The sequence below is a fragment of the Leopardus geoffroyi genome, chromosome B2, assembly GCF_018350155.1.
Source record: "Leopardus geoffroyi isolate Oge1 chromosome B2, O.geoffroyi_Oge1_pat1.0, whole genome shotgun sequence".
Taxonomy (NCBI): Eukaryota; Metazoa; Chordata; class Mammalia; order Carnivora; family Felidae; genus Leopardus; species Leopardus geoffroyi.
In genome coordinates, this window is record NC_059332.1 from 34358835 (window position 1) to 34374400 (window position 15566).

General features: G+C 42.6%; 1 protein-coding gene across 6 annotated transcripts in view; it reads right to left on the reverse strand.

The window, feature by feature from the left end:
* Positions 1 to 1260: 1260 nt before the first annotated feature.
* The window catches only part of FKBP5 (FKBP prolyl isomerase 5), a 119459-nt gene continuing 105153 nt past the window's right edge, over positions 1261 to 15566 (reverse strand). For all 6 annotated transcript variants that reach the window (XM_045500762.1, XM_045500764.1, XM_045500765.1 and 3 more), the window contains 4 exons: positions 14303 to 14386; positions 6442 to 6627; positions 4493 to 4732; positions 1261 to 3574 (listed from right to left, as the gene is read on the reverse strand). In XM_045500762.1, coding sequence (XP_045356718.1) covers positions 3467 to 3574; positions 4493 to 4732; positions 6442 to 6627; positions 14303 to 14386 — 618 coding nt within the window. In that variant the 3' untranslated portion in view covers positions 1261 to 3466. The remainder of the gene's footprint in view (positions 3575 to 4492; positions 4733 to 6441; positions 6628 to 14302; positions 14387 to 15566) is intronic.

The window sequence follows — 15566 nt, forward strand, 5'->3', positions numbered from 1 at the left end:
TTCTCTGTATCCTTTCCCCGCCTCCCCTCAACATCAGACATGAAGGAGAGAAAAATATGCAAGGCAGCACCGAGTGGGTGTCCCTCAAGACATTTTCAAGCCATTACGGAATGTTCTTTTATGTACACTTTTGTCAGTCATTGCTACTCGAACATGTGAGCAGCCAGCGGATAGAAATAACATACAGCTAGGCTAGGGAGTTCTTAGTTTTGGGATCTTGACTCATCAGTCTGAATTCAGTGCATGTTGTCACTAACGCTGGTGAGTCTCCCAGGGTTGCCAGTCCTACATTCTGATGCATCATGCTAAAAAGGCTGAATACTCATCTCTGGAGTGGATGCAGGCTGCCTTGAGTTACCCAGGTCATGGCTGGGAAACCACCTCTGGCTATCCTTAATACCCCTAGCAAGAGTATTATTTGCTTAGCAAAAACATGCAGAGGCGCCTGGGTGGTTAAGCCCATTAAGTGTCCAACTCTTGATCTCGGCTCACATCACGATCTCATGGTTGGTGGGTTTGAGCCACACGTTGCACGGTGAGGAGCCTGCTTGGGATTCTCTCCCCCCACCTCTCAAGATAAGTAAAAAAATATATATATATAAAAAAATCATGCAAATAAAGACAATTATTTCATTTTCAAATAATTTAGCAGCAAAGGGGTAGGAGTATAATTCAAATCCAGAGATGAAGCAAGGAATTCAGAAGGATAAAAGATAAGGTCTCTGGAGCCTGCACTGACCTATCCGCAGATGCGCGTAGAGCTAGTGGAGATAGGCTCGTCACCACCCCAGCCCCGTGTCACCTTTCTTTTGCAATATGTGTGACCTCTCCTTTGGCCTTCAGAGTATGCAACCAGGAGTATCTGATGAAATATGCTACTTAGAGGACATGCACACTTAAGCCAGAATATCCCCTGATGCATGCTTATGTTTTACATATTTATTAAAGGGCACTACGAAGTCTCTTCATTTCCCAAATGAACCTTATGATCAGTTAAAATGGCGGAATATCCACAGGCTGATGAGAAAACAAAATCCTCTGGTCTCTCTGATCATGTGGTTCATCTGCACAAAGATGCATCATCCTGCCACCTTTAGTCCCATGCTGGTTTCCAGCTGTCCTCAGAGCAAGGAAGACAATATGGCCTCCAGCCAATTTTCTGAGGTCACATGTCTTCAACTTGGCCCCCATGGTTTTCCAACCAAAACAACGTTTCCTGAAGACTACTGAAGCAAAACCAAGAATAATGGAAAGTTTATGTCTGGTTGTTTTTAAAATTTATTTGAGGAACACAAAAAAGTGTATCTGAGTGATTTTTTTAAAAACAAGTTTTTAATTCATATGCTGCCTCACCACTCCATATGTAGTCTAAAAGATGGTTCAAACACATCTGCTGATTTCTAGACAAATTAGATCACTGAATTTGATATAAGAATATATGAAGTTTCTTCTCGAGAGGCGATGGGCACCCACAATCATTTGCTCAGAACCACCCACACACCCCTCCCCGCACTCTTGCCCTCCCTACCCCCCCCCCCCCCCAATCCGGTGACCCATAACACACACCTGGGAGACAGTTGGCTGGGGTGATCTAATTTTTGGAATTGTTCTTTTGTTTGTTACCTGCAAAACACTAACTGGCCTTTTTAGGATGAATCTCAGTATTGGCCTCATTGAAGTCATGCTCTAGTCAACAGAGCTACAAATACTAAACAGTTAAGCAAACAAAGCAAAATCAACTTTTGCTTTTCATATTTCCTAGGCGAAACTGGGGCTTTTGAAGAAATCTCATGAAAAAAGACAAAAGTGAGAAATTAAAAGGATTCTAGTTGTCGAAAGAGAAACTCACAATTTCATTCCGTTTGTTCCATGGAGCAGAGAACTGGTATAAAAGGAAATGATTTAATTTTTAGGTTGCCACGTGGGTCCTAACCTAACAACCAAAGTGTTTTGTTAAAACCACCATAAAAGTAAAAATGAAGTTAATTGCCAGTGTTCTTTAGGATTTTACAAATGAGATGTTCCAGGTTGGAGCGACTGTTTCCTTCAGTTGCAGGCGCTTTCCCACGAGAGCCTTCAGGCTGTGGGGAGAGAAAGCCACGCTCAATCTCGCTTACCCGTAAGGACCAAGATTCCACTGCGTGTACGTATTTGAAGATTTGCCCCGATTCACCACCCCAGTACTGGAGCTTTCAAGGCGAGATGTGCCTGCACAGGAAGCGGTTTTCGATTCTTTTTCACAACCCACACCAGAACAAAGAAGCTATCAGCAGGAGGGGAAAGCTACTGCGTGCCAAACCTGCGAGGAAAACCCTTAATGCACAAGAGCAACTTATTTTTACAACTCCACAGATTTTGTTTTTAAAAATTAAGCTACTCATAGTAGTAAAAAGTCGATTTTTTTTGCATGATAGAGGAGTGTAAATAAAGTTCCATAAATCAGTATACATGTTTACAAGGCAGTAATTTTTAAAAGACAAAAACAAAAGCCGCGGGGATCCTAAGTGGATATGTAACTAAATCCACTCCAGGTCAGATATCATAAGAACAAGTCTTAAATACGTAATAACAATGGTCAGAATGGAAAGAAGAAAGTGAATGGTATAGCAATGCTGGCAGGCAGGGCTGTCCTCCACATTTCTCCTAGAAGGGCCAGAGGAGGGGGGAAAGCACAATTCTGACGGCTATTTTCACGCTTCGGCATCTCAGAGCTTCACCTAAGGCAGGGAAAGCTAGCCCACACACTGCTCTGCTCGTTACTGTCACTAAAGAATGTTATGGGAATGACAGGGTCCCTCCTCCAGGGCCAGGTTGGGTGCAGGAGAAACCCACTCTCCCAAGGAGGCTGGCTTAGGGAGGAGGGAGTTTGGCTGAGTCAGTGAGCTTGTGGCCTCTGAGGTTCTGGCTTTCAAGTCTGGCGGCTGCTGAGGACCTGAGGGGATTCCAGACGCCTCAACTGTGGGTTCTGTTGGTTAAAAAATGCTAGCACTTCAGTCATTTAAAAAAGCCAAACCTTCTCCTCCTCTCCCCCACCCAACTGTAGGAAAGGAGAAACTCATTAAGCAATTATTTTTAGGTTTCCGCAGTGCTACTTAAGTTCAATCGAATGTAAAACCTGACAGACAGCCCCAAATTGTTAGGATTATCTCAAGGGACCCTGAATTAGATGTCAAAGGCTGACATAAACTGAAATGAGCTGGACTCGAGCTGTTGGCTCAGCCTTGCCACACCAACAGTCATTTCCGTTTTGTTCCACCTGGAGTGGTCCCACGCCACCCCCTCGAGGAGAGCACTGGGCAGCAGCAGGGTGGCTGTTTTCTGGGAAGCCACTGGTTTTGCCATTTGCTTCCAGAATCACACAGACTATAACAAACTTTACATTAAACACTGTTTAGTCCTGAGTAGGGTGAAAGCCCATGGAGGAGGGGGCCGAGTTCATCAGGGCTCTTCCCTCCTTGGCGTGGTGTCATACGTGGCCTCCGGCTTTCTCTTCCATCGCTTGCCCCTCTGGTTCTTTTTCACGGCTGACGACCCCTTCTATAGTCTTCTTGCCCACTGCCTTACTGGCCTCTTCCTGAGGAAAAAATAAGAAATCAAGAGGGTCAGAGGAACAAGGAACTGAAACACTGAAGGAATTCCTGGCTCCTCCCGACAGGCTGTCAGGTGTGAAACGGGGACGCGACGACCTTACTGGGGTTGCCCGGCCGGGGAAGTCAGGACAGTGCTGCCAACAGTTGAGGGGGCAGCTTTCACTTTTCCTGGGTGGAGGGGACTAGCCTGCCACCTGCCACAGGCACAGCTGCCAACAAGAGGCTGGGAGCGGGCGGTGAACTCAGGACCAGAGTACAACTCTGCTGTGGGGAGGCCGGCAAAGTAAAGGGTATGATAGCAGGGCTTCCCCATCACAGCCCATCCCTGGCAAAATGGGAAGTCTCAACAAAGACGTACTATCTGAAAAAAATACCTGATGTGCTTGACTTTTTTTTATTATATATTTTTTTAATGTTTATTCATTTTTGAGAGAGAGACAGACAGCATGAGCAGGGGAGGGGCAGAGAGAGGGAGACACAGAATCTGAAGCAGGTTCCAGGCCCCGAGCTGTCAGCACAGAGCCCGATGTGGGGCTCAAACCCACAAACTGTGAGATCATGACCTGAGCTGAAGTCCAGATGCTTAACTGACTGAGCCACCCAGACGCCCCTTGACTTTTAAAAAATAATAAACTTTAGAACGTCTCTAGGGAACTTATTTTCCTCATTTCTTTCACGGATGTGTCAGTGCCTCACAACTCTTGTGTCTGGTGAGTAGAACAGCCCTGTTCTACTTCCAGATCCAAACCAGCCTCAGATAAGATCGGGTATCATTCTCCCCATTCTTGCATCTCTTGGGTTGTCTACCTGTCCTTGTGTCCCATGCTTAACCCATTTTTTAAAAATTATCAAAAAAAATTTTTTTAATGTTTCTCTTGAGAGAGAGAGAGTTCTGTACATACCTTTGCATCCTGCTCTGCAAACTTCTTGAACATGTTGGCATATATCCTGCGGTCCCGCTCATTGTGCTCCTTTGCCTTTTTCTGGCACATGGAAATCTGTAGTCGCGCTGCCTTATTCTGGGGATTAACTTCCAACACTTTCTCAAAGTCGCCCTTGGCCGACTCAAACTCGTTCATGAGCAGCTGGGCTTCCCCCCTTCTGTACAAGCCCTTCTCGTTGGCACTGTCTAGTCCAAGGGCCTAGGGACAGAGGTCTACTTTTTAGAAAGGGTGAATGTAACTTGTGTGCTTTGAAGAAATTCAGTATTTAAGTCACTTACCAAAGCTTCTTGGCCAAGAGAATTGGAAAAAGCATATTGAAGAGATGGGGCTCAAGGTAATTAAATACTACCAATCAAAATCCAACTAACTATGCCCACGTTAACTTCTGTATTTGATACGATTTCTATAAAGATTCCAAGGGGGCTTTGGAGGAGGCTCTTGAGAAATTCATTTTAAAATTCAATGGAAGAAGTAAATGCCCAAGAATGGCTGAGAAAATTTTGGGAGAACAAAAATAACGAGAGGGGACTTGACCTACAACAGAAAAAAATACACTCTGAAACCACTGAAGAGTTTGACTGCCAGTCTGTGCGCAAAGAGGTCAGCGGAACAGAACAAAGCAGAAGCAGATTTATGTGTATGTACATTAAAAGATTTAACAGTGATAAAGGCGGGAATGTACACCGGTAGGGAAAGGACTAACTTTGCAATAAATGGAGCTGAGACACTGGCTATGAACATGGAAAATGAGAATTAAGTTGTTATATCACATCAAAACACAAAAGATTCTAGACCACGTATACCTATATGGAAAAACAAACCTCACCAAAATATAACACGGTTTACTTTTAATTCATTTTTTAAAAGGCATACCTAGGTAGAGTAGGTTTTGCAAGTACCAAACAGAATTATTTTTATCATCTTAGGGTAGGGAAGAGCTTTCTCATTAGAAAGGAAAGGACAGATTCGACTAAGTAAATATTTAAAACTTTCCTCGCAAGTGAGGAGAACAAGGTCCCTATAGTCAGATAAAGGGTTAGCAGTAATGATGTACAGACTGCCTCAGTCAATATGAAACAGACAAATCATCTAGTTGGAGGATCTGAATAGGCAATTCATAGAAGAAATGCAAATGGCTAATGATGAAAAGATGGATACTTTCATTAGGAACCAAGAAACAAAAATGAAAATTTTTTGTTGCCAATAATATTGACAAAACCCCACGGATAATATCTAATAATCCTGTATTTTGAGAGAGAAAGGCAGGGAAGGGGCAGAGAGAGAGGAGAGAATCCCAAGCAGGCTTCACGCTGTCAACATGGAACGCATGAGGGTTGGGGCCTGAACTCACGAACGATGAGATCATGACCTGAGCTGAGGAGCTCAGGAGTCGGATGCTTAAATGGCTGAGCTGCCCAGGGGCCCCTCAATAATCTATTTTTTGACTCCATATTCCATTCCTAGAAATTTAGCCTGTAGAAACAATGCCGAAAGTATACCTAAGTGACCTCTATGTAAGCAGCTCAACTCTATCATACTCAAGTCCTGAAAGGCTGAAGTTGAATCTGTTCTTAGTAAATTGAACATGAGGAGTTCTATGTCCAATCTGATACCAGATGCCATAGATTTAAGGAAGGTCATGGATGAAAAAAATTTTAACAAAACTTTTCTTCATAGTGTATTATCATCTAGGCATCAGAAAAGTCTGACTATAGTTGTAATGTTTCTGAATTTCCCAATTCATAAGGAGAAACAAAGAATCCCAAGGAAACAAATGAATATAACAAAGCAAATGAAACACCACCCACCCCTTGGCTAAGAAGAAGCAAAGTACGAAGACCAAGTATGAAAACGGAGAGAAAGACTGGGACTATGGAAAGTCCAGTTCACACGCAGACACCCTTTACCTTATCACAGCATTCAACAGCTTTGGTGTATTCTCTAAGCTTCAGGTAGCACATGGCCAGGTTCAGGAAGGCAGCCAGCAGAAATGATTCAGAAGCTTTAGATTCCTTCTCTGATAAGCCATATTCCATCTCTAACCAGGATACGATCTTCCCATATTGAATCACTGCCTGCATGTACTTGCCTCCCTAGGAGGAAAAAAAGCTAGGGATTACTTGTTGCACAGGGTCTGGAGGGGGTACAAAAGAAATATAAATTCAGGCCTCCCTGAGAAAACCAAATCCTCAAAATGAAAACAGCCCCCTCATACAAACCATGGTATTTGATCATTTCCTTTTGCTCTTAGGAGATGGGTATCCAGGCCCCTTTCCCCATTCTTTTTGCAGGGCCAGTGACCTGGGAGCTGATTCGGGACAGTGTGCTATAGAATGCTGTTCTCCAGCACGAAGGGGACGGCTCTCCCAGCGGGACGGCATCAAGGCTTTGGGTTACATTCTGGGTGCTAGTATTTCTCAGACTTTCAGAAGGCTGGGGAGTAGTTTTAGAGTAGATCACTAGTTTACATGAAGGGAAATTACTCTTCCCTTTTCTCCTGAGAAGAAGCACTCCACAGTAGACTACATTCTGGCAAGTGCCAGTCACAAACACAGCAAATCTTAGTTATCTAAAGTAGGAGTGGGCAAACCTTTTCTGTAAAGGGGCAGATAAAAAACATTTTAGGCTTTGCAGGCTGAACAATCTGTTGCAACTCTGTCAAGAATAGTGCAAAAGCAGCTACAGACAATATATAAATACACTCGATCCCTGAATAACACAGGGGTTGGGGTGCTGACTCCCCATGTGGTTAGAAATCTGTGTATATTTATCTTTTAAGTGATTTAATTATTTTATGTATTCATTTTTCTCATCATGACAAGTATACTCTTTAATCCCCATCACCTATTTCACCCATCCCCCTACCTACTACCTCTCCTCTGACAACCATCAGTTTGTTCTCTACGGTGAAGAGTCTGTTTCTTGGTCTTTTTCCCCATTTGCTCACTTGTTTTGTTCCTTAAATTCCACATTTGAGTGAAATCATAGGGTATCCGTCTTTCTCTGACTGGCCTTATTTCGCTTAGCTATACTCTCCAGTTCTACCTACATTGTTGCAAATTGCAAGATTTCATTCATTTTTTAAATGGCTGAATAATACACATATACATACACGCCACTTCTTTATTAATTCATGTATCGATGGACACTTGGGCTGCTTCCATTGGCTACTGCAGATAATGCTGTTATAAACACAGGGATGCAGGTGTCCCTCTGAATTAGTGTTTTGTATTTTGGGGGGGAAATACCCAGTAGTGCGATTACTGGATCATAGGGTAGTTCTATTTTTAACTTTTTGAGGAACCTCCATACTGCTTTCCACAGTGGTTGCACCAGTTTGCACTCCCAACAACAGTGCAGGAGGGTTCCTTTTTCTCTACACCTTCCCCAACATTTGTTGTTTCTTTTATTGTTGATTTCAGCCATTCTGGTAGGTGTGAGGTGATGTATCATTGTAGTTTTGATTTGCATCTCCCTGATGAGTGTGTATAACTCCTGACTCTCCCAAAACCTAACTACAAATAGTCTACTGTTGATTGGAAGTCTTATTTTTAGAGAGAGAGAGTGGGCAGAGAAGAGCAGAGCAGAGGCAGAGAGAGAGAGAGAGAGAGAGAGAGAGAGAGAGAGAGAATCTTAAGCAGGCTCCACACTTAGCATAGAGCCCGATGCTAGTCTCAATCCCACGACCCTGGGACCATGACCTGAGCTGAAATCAAGAGTCAGGTGCTCAGCCGAATGAGCCACCCAGGTGCCCCACTGGTTGTTCAACACATTTTCCACGTTATTTGTACTATATATATATTTGTACTATATTCTTACAATAAAACAAGCTCAAAACAAGCAGAAGTTATTTGGGAAATCATAAAATACATTTATGATGCTGAATTTATTTTTAAAAAGTCTGTATATAAGTGGACCAGTGTAGTTCAAACCCATGTTGTTCAAGGATCACTTGTAAATGTGTGTGGCTGTGTTCTGGTAGAATATTACTAAAACAGGCTGTAGTTCGCTAACCTCTGATCTACACACAACGGAAATACAGAGCTGAATAGCAGCATCCAATATAAATAACTATGAGACATAAATCACATAGATGTCAGCTAACTACATGAGAAAAATCTTTAATATACTGTTGCTCTAGTGATTATAATTTTAACAACTGTGAATAACAACTGTAGAGTTAATTCATGTGAGTTAACTATATGCTCTATACAAGAAATTATGGGGCTGAGATGACATGTTCACTGCCATTTTAAGGTGCAAGAAAGAAGTGACAGCCGGTAAGCACACAAATAAAATGGGAGCACAGGTGAGGAGTCGCCTCTGCAGGAGGTGACTCTTAAAATGGAAAGCAGAGGACATGTCCTACCAGACCTGTAGCCAGACCCCTGAGGATTTTAGATCCAGTGTCTGAGCCACCAACAGTATTTAGATCATGTCACTAGGATCCACCACAGTCAAAGCAGTGTGTGCATCTCCGTGTGGAGCTGTCTCCCCACGTGCACTCCAAAGCTCACCCAATGACTGAGAGAAAAATCACAGAGCAGATCTACGAGGATGTTCCTGTTAAAAAGGACTTCAAGTGGCTGGCGTAAGACATGAGCTCCACCTGTAGAAAGAAGCCCTGATGTTGATTTTTAGTGATGAGGATGGAGTAGAGCAGTTCCCCGCAGAAGGCCTACATCTGAAAGCAATGATGGCTACATCCCCCCTTGAACATCCCTCTTCACCAGTGACTTTTTTTTTTTTTTTTTTTGAGGATCACATGACGAGTTGACATTAGTTCCTCCAGGCATGGGAAATTAGAAGATAAGGTACACTTTATTTATTTATTTTTTAAACGTTTATTTATTTTTGAGACAGAGAGAGACAGAGCATGAACAGGGGAGGGGCAGAGAGAGAGGGAGACACAGAATCTGAAACAGGCTCCAGGCTCCGAGCTGTCAGCACAGAGCCTGACGCGGGGCTTGAACTCATGGACCGTGAGATCATGACCTGAGCCGAAGTCGGACGCTTAACCGACTGAGCCACCCAGGCGCCCCACCAGTGACTTGTTTAGGGAACAGAAGACCTACAGAGCTCACAAGTTCTGCTGTAGAAGGGCAGTGCAAAAGAATTCCGAAGTGCTTTGAAGAAACAGTGTATTAGAATCGAAGTCTATTATCCTCTGTGCCTGAAAGATTTGTGATCTGGGTTATTTGTAAGAATAGGAAACCAGGTCCTCTCAGAGTAAATGCTGAATTTTTTTTAGGAAATTAGATTGTATGTGCTATGGACTGAACTGTGTGCCCCCCACCCCCATTCACATGGTGAGGGCCTATCTCCAACACAATGGTAGCTGGAGATGGGGCCTTTGGGAGGTGATCAGGCCTAAACGGGGTCCCGAGGGCGAGGCCCTCACAATGGACTTCATCCCTTTGTAAGAGACAAACTCGCTTCCTCTTTCACCCATGCTGTCTGTAAGCACCTAGGATAGTTCATCCGAGCACACAGCGAGGAGGAGTGCTCTCACACACACCAGCCCTGCTGGAACTTTGAACTTAGACTTGCACTCTCTGGAACTGTGACAGATAAACTGTTGTCTCCATCACCCAGACTATGCTGTTTTATTATGGCAGCCCAAGGTAATGAAGAGAACACTAACATCCTGTCAGAGCCTTAGACCCAGTATTCCTTTTTTGGGACACTACACAAAAGTCCTCATGAGGCACCGGGTTTGTCATTTCTTTCCGTCACTGTGTTTTCTTTTGTGGATGGTGAGCAATCTGAGGATAGGAAGCGTGTCTTATCCTTTTGGAATATCCAAAGACACTGAGCACAAAGAGGCCCTGAGGAGAGGTGTGCTGAACAAATATTAAAGTCAAAGACAGAACTCTGGAATCAAAATGTTCTCTATGGTTGACAGCAAAAATGGAAAGGTGGGTAGAAATGAAAGGTTATCATTTCATTCCGATTAGGTAAGAAGGACAGGTGTTTTCCCTGTTATGCCTAGTTTCTTCTTCTTCCTCCTTCTCAAATGTACCTATTACCTTTCCTGACGATCTCCTAGTATATTGTTACAGGGAAAGAAAAAGACCAGGGACGACAGTGACCCAGAGCTTATCATTGCAGTAGGTTCTAAATAATCAGAATGGTACAAGGCTGTGGTTTCAAACAAAAAATCATACACACACACACACACACACACACACAAAACCCCAAAAAACCAAAACCAAAGGAAAAAAACCCCCAAAACCCCACAAAGTAACAGACTTCACAATGCTTTCTTTACATTTATATAGCATTTTAACTTCTTGAAAGCTCTTTCATCTGTATCACTTATAATTTTTAGAGCTCAACTTCTGACAACAAAAATCTTGTTTTGTGGTATTACTACTTCTAATGTACAAAAACAAGAGTTTTTCAGCTGGGGGTGATTTGCTCCCTGGGGGACATCTGGCAATGTTTAGAGACACTTTTTAGTTGTCACAACCGCAGGGGGGTGTGTGTGCTACTGGCATCCAGTGGGTAGAAACCAGGGATGTCACTAAACATCCCACGACGCACATGACAGCCTCTCGGCAAAACAGAACAGCTCCAAATGTCAGCAGTGCCAAGATTGAGAAATCCTATACTAAGTGAATGAGAGGAGAAGAAAGGGAGGGTGGAGACTTCTTAGGAGTTTTTTTTTTTAACCTAAAACCCTAGAATTCTAGATGACCTGTTACTAAATCACAGCGTTGGTTTTTTGGTTCAGCAAAGTCAAAACACAGCAAAGCCTGGTTTGTCTGAAAAGGGCTCAGCAGTCAATCCTTAACTAGTTTGCCTGAGAAATGCTTTTTTTCCCCGAAGGAGCACAAGGGGGCGCAAGAACCCCGTATCACTGCAGTGTCCTCAGACTTGCGGCTCTGCCTCCAAGTCAGAAAAGAGAACCACTAAACCAAGTAGGATAGTTAATACTCTGGTCTTGCAGAACCCTATTCAGCTATGAGGGCAAATATCATGTCTGTTTAATTGGCCTGCACAATGCCTGGCACAATGGCATGCTGTTACCTGTTAATTCCGGAGCCTCTCCTGCCTTTCTTCTCTTTAGTGGTCAGGGGTTGATATGAGGGGTTTACAATCTAAACAGCAAAATTACTCCCATTTTAAAACTGAGTGCAGTTCAACTCCACAAAGGGGAGAAATTTACCCACTGATGTGTAAACCAAACCAAGAGGTCAACAAAAATGGAGCCGTAATGTACCAGATGGCACGAAATGTAGATTTTTATTTCACCCCATCTCTGCTCTCACCCACACATCTGGACTCTATGCATGTGCACAACGTGCCAAGTCAAACACTCTGGAAAGATGAGGCCCAGGAGGGCAGTGTGGCAGATTGAAACCTGCCCTGAAATTTTAAAAGAGAGTATGTACGGGAAACTACCTACCACTCTGAAGTCTTACATCTAAAACGAGGATCGCTGCTGGGATCTTTTACCTATAATTATGAAGGTGCCTCCAGGGAAGTTTCTAGTAGTACAAAATGTTCAGAGACATTCTGGGAGAAAAGTCTTAGGTCAGTGGTTCTGAACCTTCCATTAATTTTCCCCCAACAGACTAATGTTTTGACAGGTTTTGTCTATCAAATTGCATGTTAAAAATAATATGTTCCATATGTGTGACCGCTGATCCAGATTTTATCCAAAGATCAGTAATTTTAAAAGGGTTCACAATATTATGAAATACACAAACCACTACTGCAATTGTGATGCCTAGAAGTGACAAAGTTAAATCTGTACGGGCACTGAAGCACTGCTCTCTGCTACCGACCACTGACTCTGGCCATCTCTCTGTATATGTTTAGGATACAGCTATACAACACATGGCTTTGCCACATTATTTCATCACCAATAATGTTCCCCAAAGTTCTGAGTCATCAGCAACCAATTAGAGCTTCTGAACAGCTGAGCTGTATTACTACACAGAGTTGATAGAGTTCTGTTCAACATGGCGAAAACTTCAATCCTCCATCCCCAAACTATTAATATTCTATTTAGAAGCTGCAGGAAATATAAAAAATACAATAAGGACTTTTATAGACCTCCAGGTACACAGGAAACACCATTTAGGACCTATGGTCCCAAGGGATTTTACAAAAATTATTTCATTCCAGTGTATTGTGTATTTGAGTCTACAAATTACTCATGTGGAATTTTACTTGAATAGCTTAGAAGTATCCAATATATTTCAATTAGAATTAAAAAAACAAATCAAACTTGCTCTCAAGCGTTTCAAAACTCACAGAATTTTAGGGCTAGAAACAAACTTGGGGATCATCTAATCTAACTCTGTGTATGACTTTTCACACATGAAAATAACCTCTTTGGACCTTAAACGCCTTTAAATCATTTTGAGCCATAAAGCCTGGCTTTCCCCATTTGGAGCTCAGTCCACCATTCCCCAATGCTTTCTGGTGATTGACACGTTATTTTAGTCTATCTAATAAATGGCTATAAATTAATGCAAATAATTATATATTACCTAAATCAACAGATTTCACATTTATTTAGCTATAACCCACAGCAAGAAATATGTTTTCAGTTATGATCCAGAATCCACTCACACACAACAAATTTTATGATACAAAATTTGTCTTTACTACATTAATGCAATACACTTCCCCTAAATTGGGACCATGACCCAATAACGGGTCTGTTCTTACAGTACGGAAAACAAGGAGCACACGTGTTGCCCTCTGTGTGAATTCTGTGTTGATTATAAACGGTCTCACATAATTCTGTAGTTGTTTCACTGGGGTTAACCTTGCTTCCCCTCCCTCCAGACAAGGTTGTCTGTGCAACAGCATGTCTTAGAGCAGCCGCTCCAGTAAGACTGGCTAAAGTACATTTATGTATCATCGTTTTAGATGGTTGAAAACATCATCTACTTTTTTTGCTCATGGACTGCAGTCCATGAAAAAAAGGAAAAAAAAAAAAGAAGAAGAAGAAAGAAGAAGAAGAAACCTTGACAAGAACTCCGTTCTTTCACTCTCTGCTTGACGTGGAGAAGATGCTTTGCTGGGGCCGGTGAAGCAATGGGCAGAACATTCTGGTTAGAACTGAATCAAGTGCTGTTTCTTTCTCTCTTTTATCTGGGGGTTTAAGATCTAAGTGAGAAAGTAACACATTCCTAGATATTACAAGAATGGACTTTGGAGAAGCAACCGATAACAAATATCATGCAGGAGTTTCTCAAGATTCCTCACAAAACCAATGGCAGGATCATCCTGGCCACTGGAAGAAATTAATATTCTCCTCCTGCCAGTTTCTTCTGGAATCTGCAATTTCGCTTTCCTTTTGTCACATGCCTTAGCGGCTTCACCAAGAGAGTAGTAGAAAGGAAAATGATGGGGAACTTATCTCTATGAATTCTCACTTGCTACCAATTATTCCATTCATTCTTTGCTTCATTCCACAAACGCTTACTGAGTGCCAGCCACATCCCAAACAAGATGCCTTAGGTCCTGGGTGATACACTGGTGGGTGGACAAGCCAGACCTGGTCTGCCTTCATGGAGGGTTACAATCTAGGGTAGGATGTGTGAAAGAGGCATCTGTACTCCTTTTGTCACATTAATTCATTCCTTCTCACCATTTCTACACTGAAAATGACAGACTTGTAAAAATTCAGGCTTATTCTTACCCAGAAGTGTACTGACAGAATTCAGAGTAGGGATTACCAGCACAATTCACTGACACTTCAATAAATTCTTTGAGATGGAAAAGATTATACAAGGACTCACACACCTTGAAGTACACAGTTCCCTTCTCTTTGACAATGGCAGCCTGCTCCAGTTTTTCTTTGGTGTCCATCTCCCAGGATTCTTTGGCCTGTTGTGTAAATTTGTAACAATGGTTAGATGAAGAGAGAAGGAAAAAGTATCAGCTGATGCCTGTAAGAACAGACAGCAGCTACTTCTAGGACACCCATGCCTCAAAACACACTGGCTTTTAAAACTGCGTGCTGTTGCCAGTTCACCGCTGGGTTAGAACTCACTTTCCATGATGACTAAGCTGCAGTGTGACCCATGTTGCTCAAGGAGGAGCAAGACAAAAATACAAGTGAGCAAGCTAGGCTGTTGTGTGTTGTTGAAGAGCATCTTCAGAGCTGTCCGGTGAGGACACACAGCAAAACCCGGCGTCCCTCCTCTCCCCTCCTGCACACTTCACCAGTAAACTGCCATTACAGTTTCAGCAAACTGTTTCTCTCTAGCCTCTGTCTGTCGACTCTAAAATGGGAACACTATGGTAGTCAAGTCGCGGCTGTATATTCACAGAGAATTTTTAAAATTCCAGATCACGTAGTTGTCTTTTGACTCTGAAACCTCTTTGGACCAGCAGATAAACTAAAGCTTCCAAACTGTATCAACTTGCAGACGTATACCTGGGGGACTGAAGGAAAACATAACAGGGAGGGTAAAGCTGATGCAGAAATATTTCAAAGCCATAAACCAACGATTTTATGACCATCTGCTATTTTGTATTATGTGTATTATTGCTCTCCACCACTAGAGATATGAATCCAGGGACAACCGCACTGTCATTACGAACAGCTAGATTTAAAGGGACCATAAAGAGTCAACGGAACAATCTGGGATCCTTTAAAAGGGAAAAGGAAAAAGGCTCTGTCAGTGCTACTGACTACATAGGAATTATGAAACTTCAGTGAGTAACTATAAAATTCTATTCAGAAAACAATTAGTGATGTATTCCTGCTGCCACCCACCTCACCAAGTGAATAACGAGAGTTACTAGCCTTTCTGGTTTTTAACAACTTAGCTCTTTTACTTAAAGTCTTTTGTGGTTTTTAACAACTTAGCTCTTTTACTTAAAATTCTAGTCACAAGGGCTCTTTGCATTTTTATACCGAGTTCCGTCTTTATGGAGTATAAATGTATTCTTAATACTACGAGGCAGAGAACTAAATCCCGTTGCTTTTTCCAACAACATCACACTCTCGTGTGGTTTCAAGCGTACGCAGCAGTGCTGCATGGAACATGCTCCTGGAGCG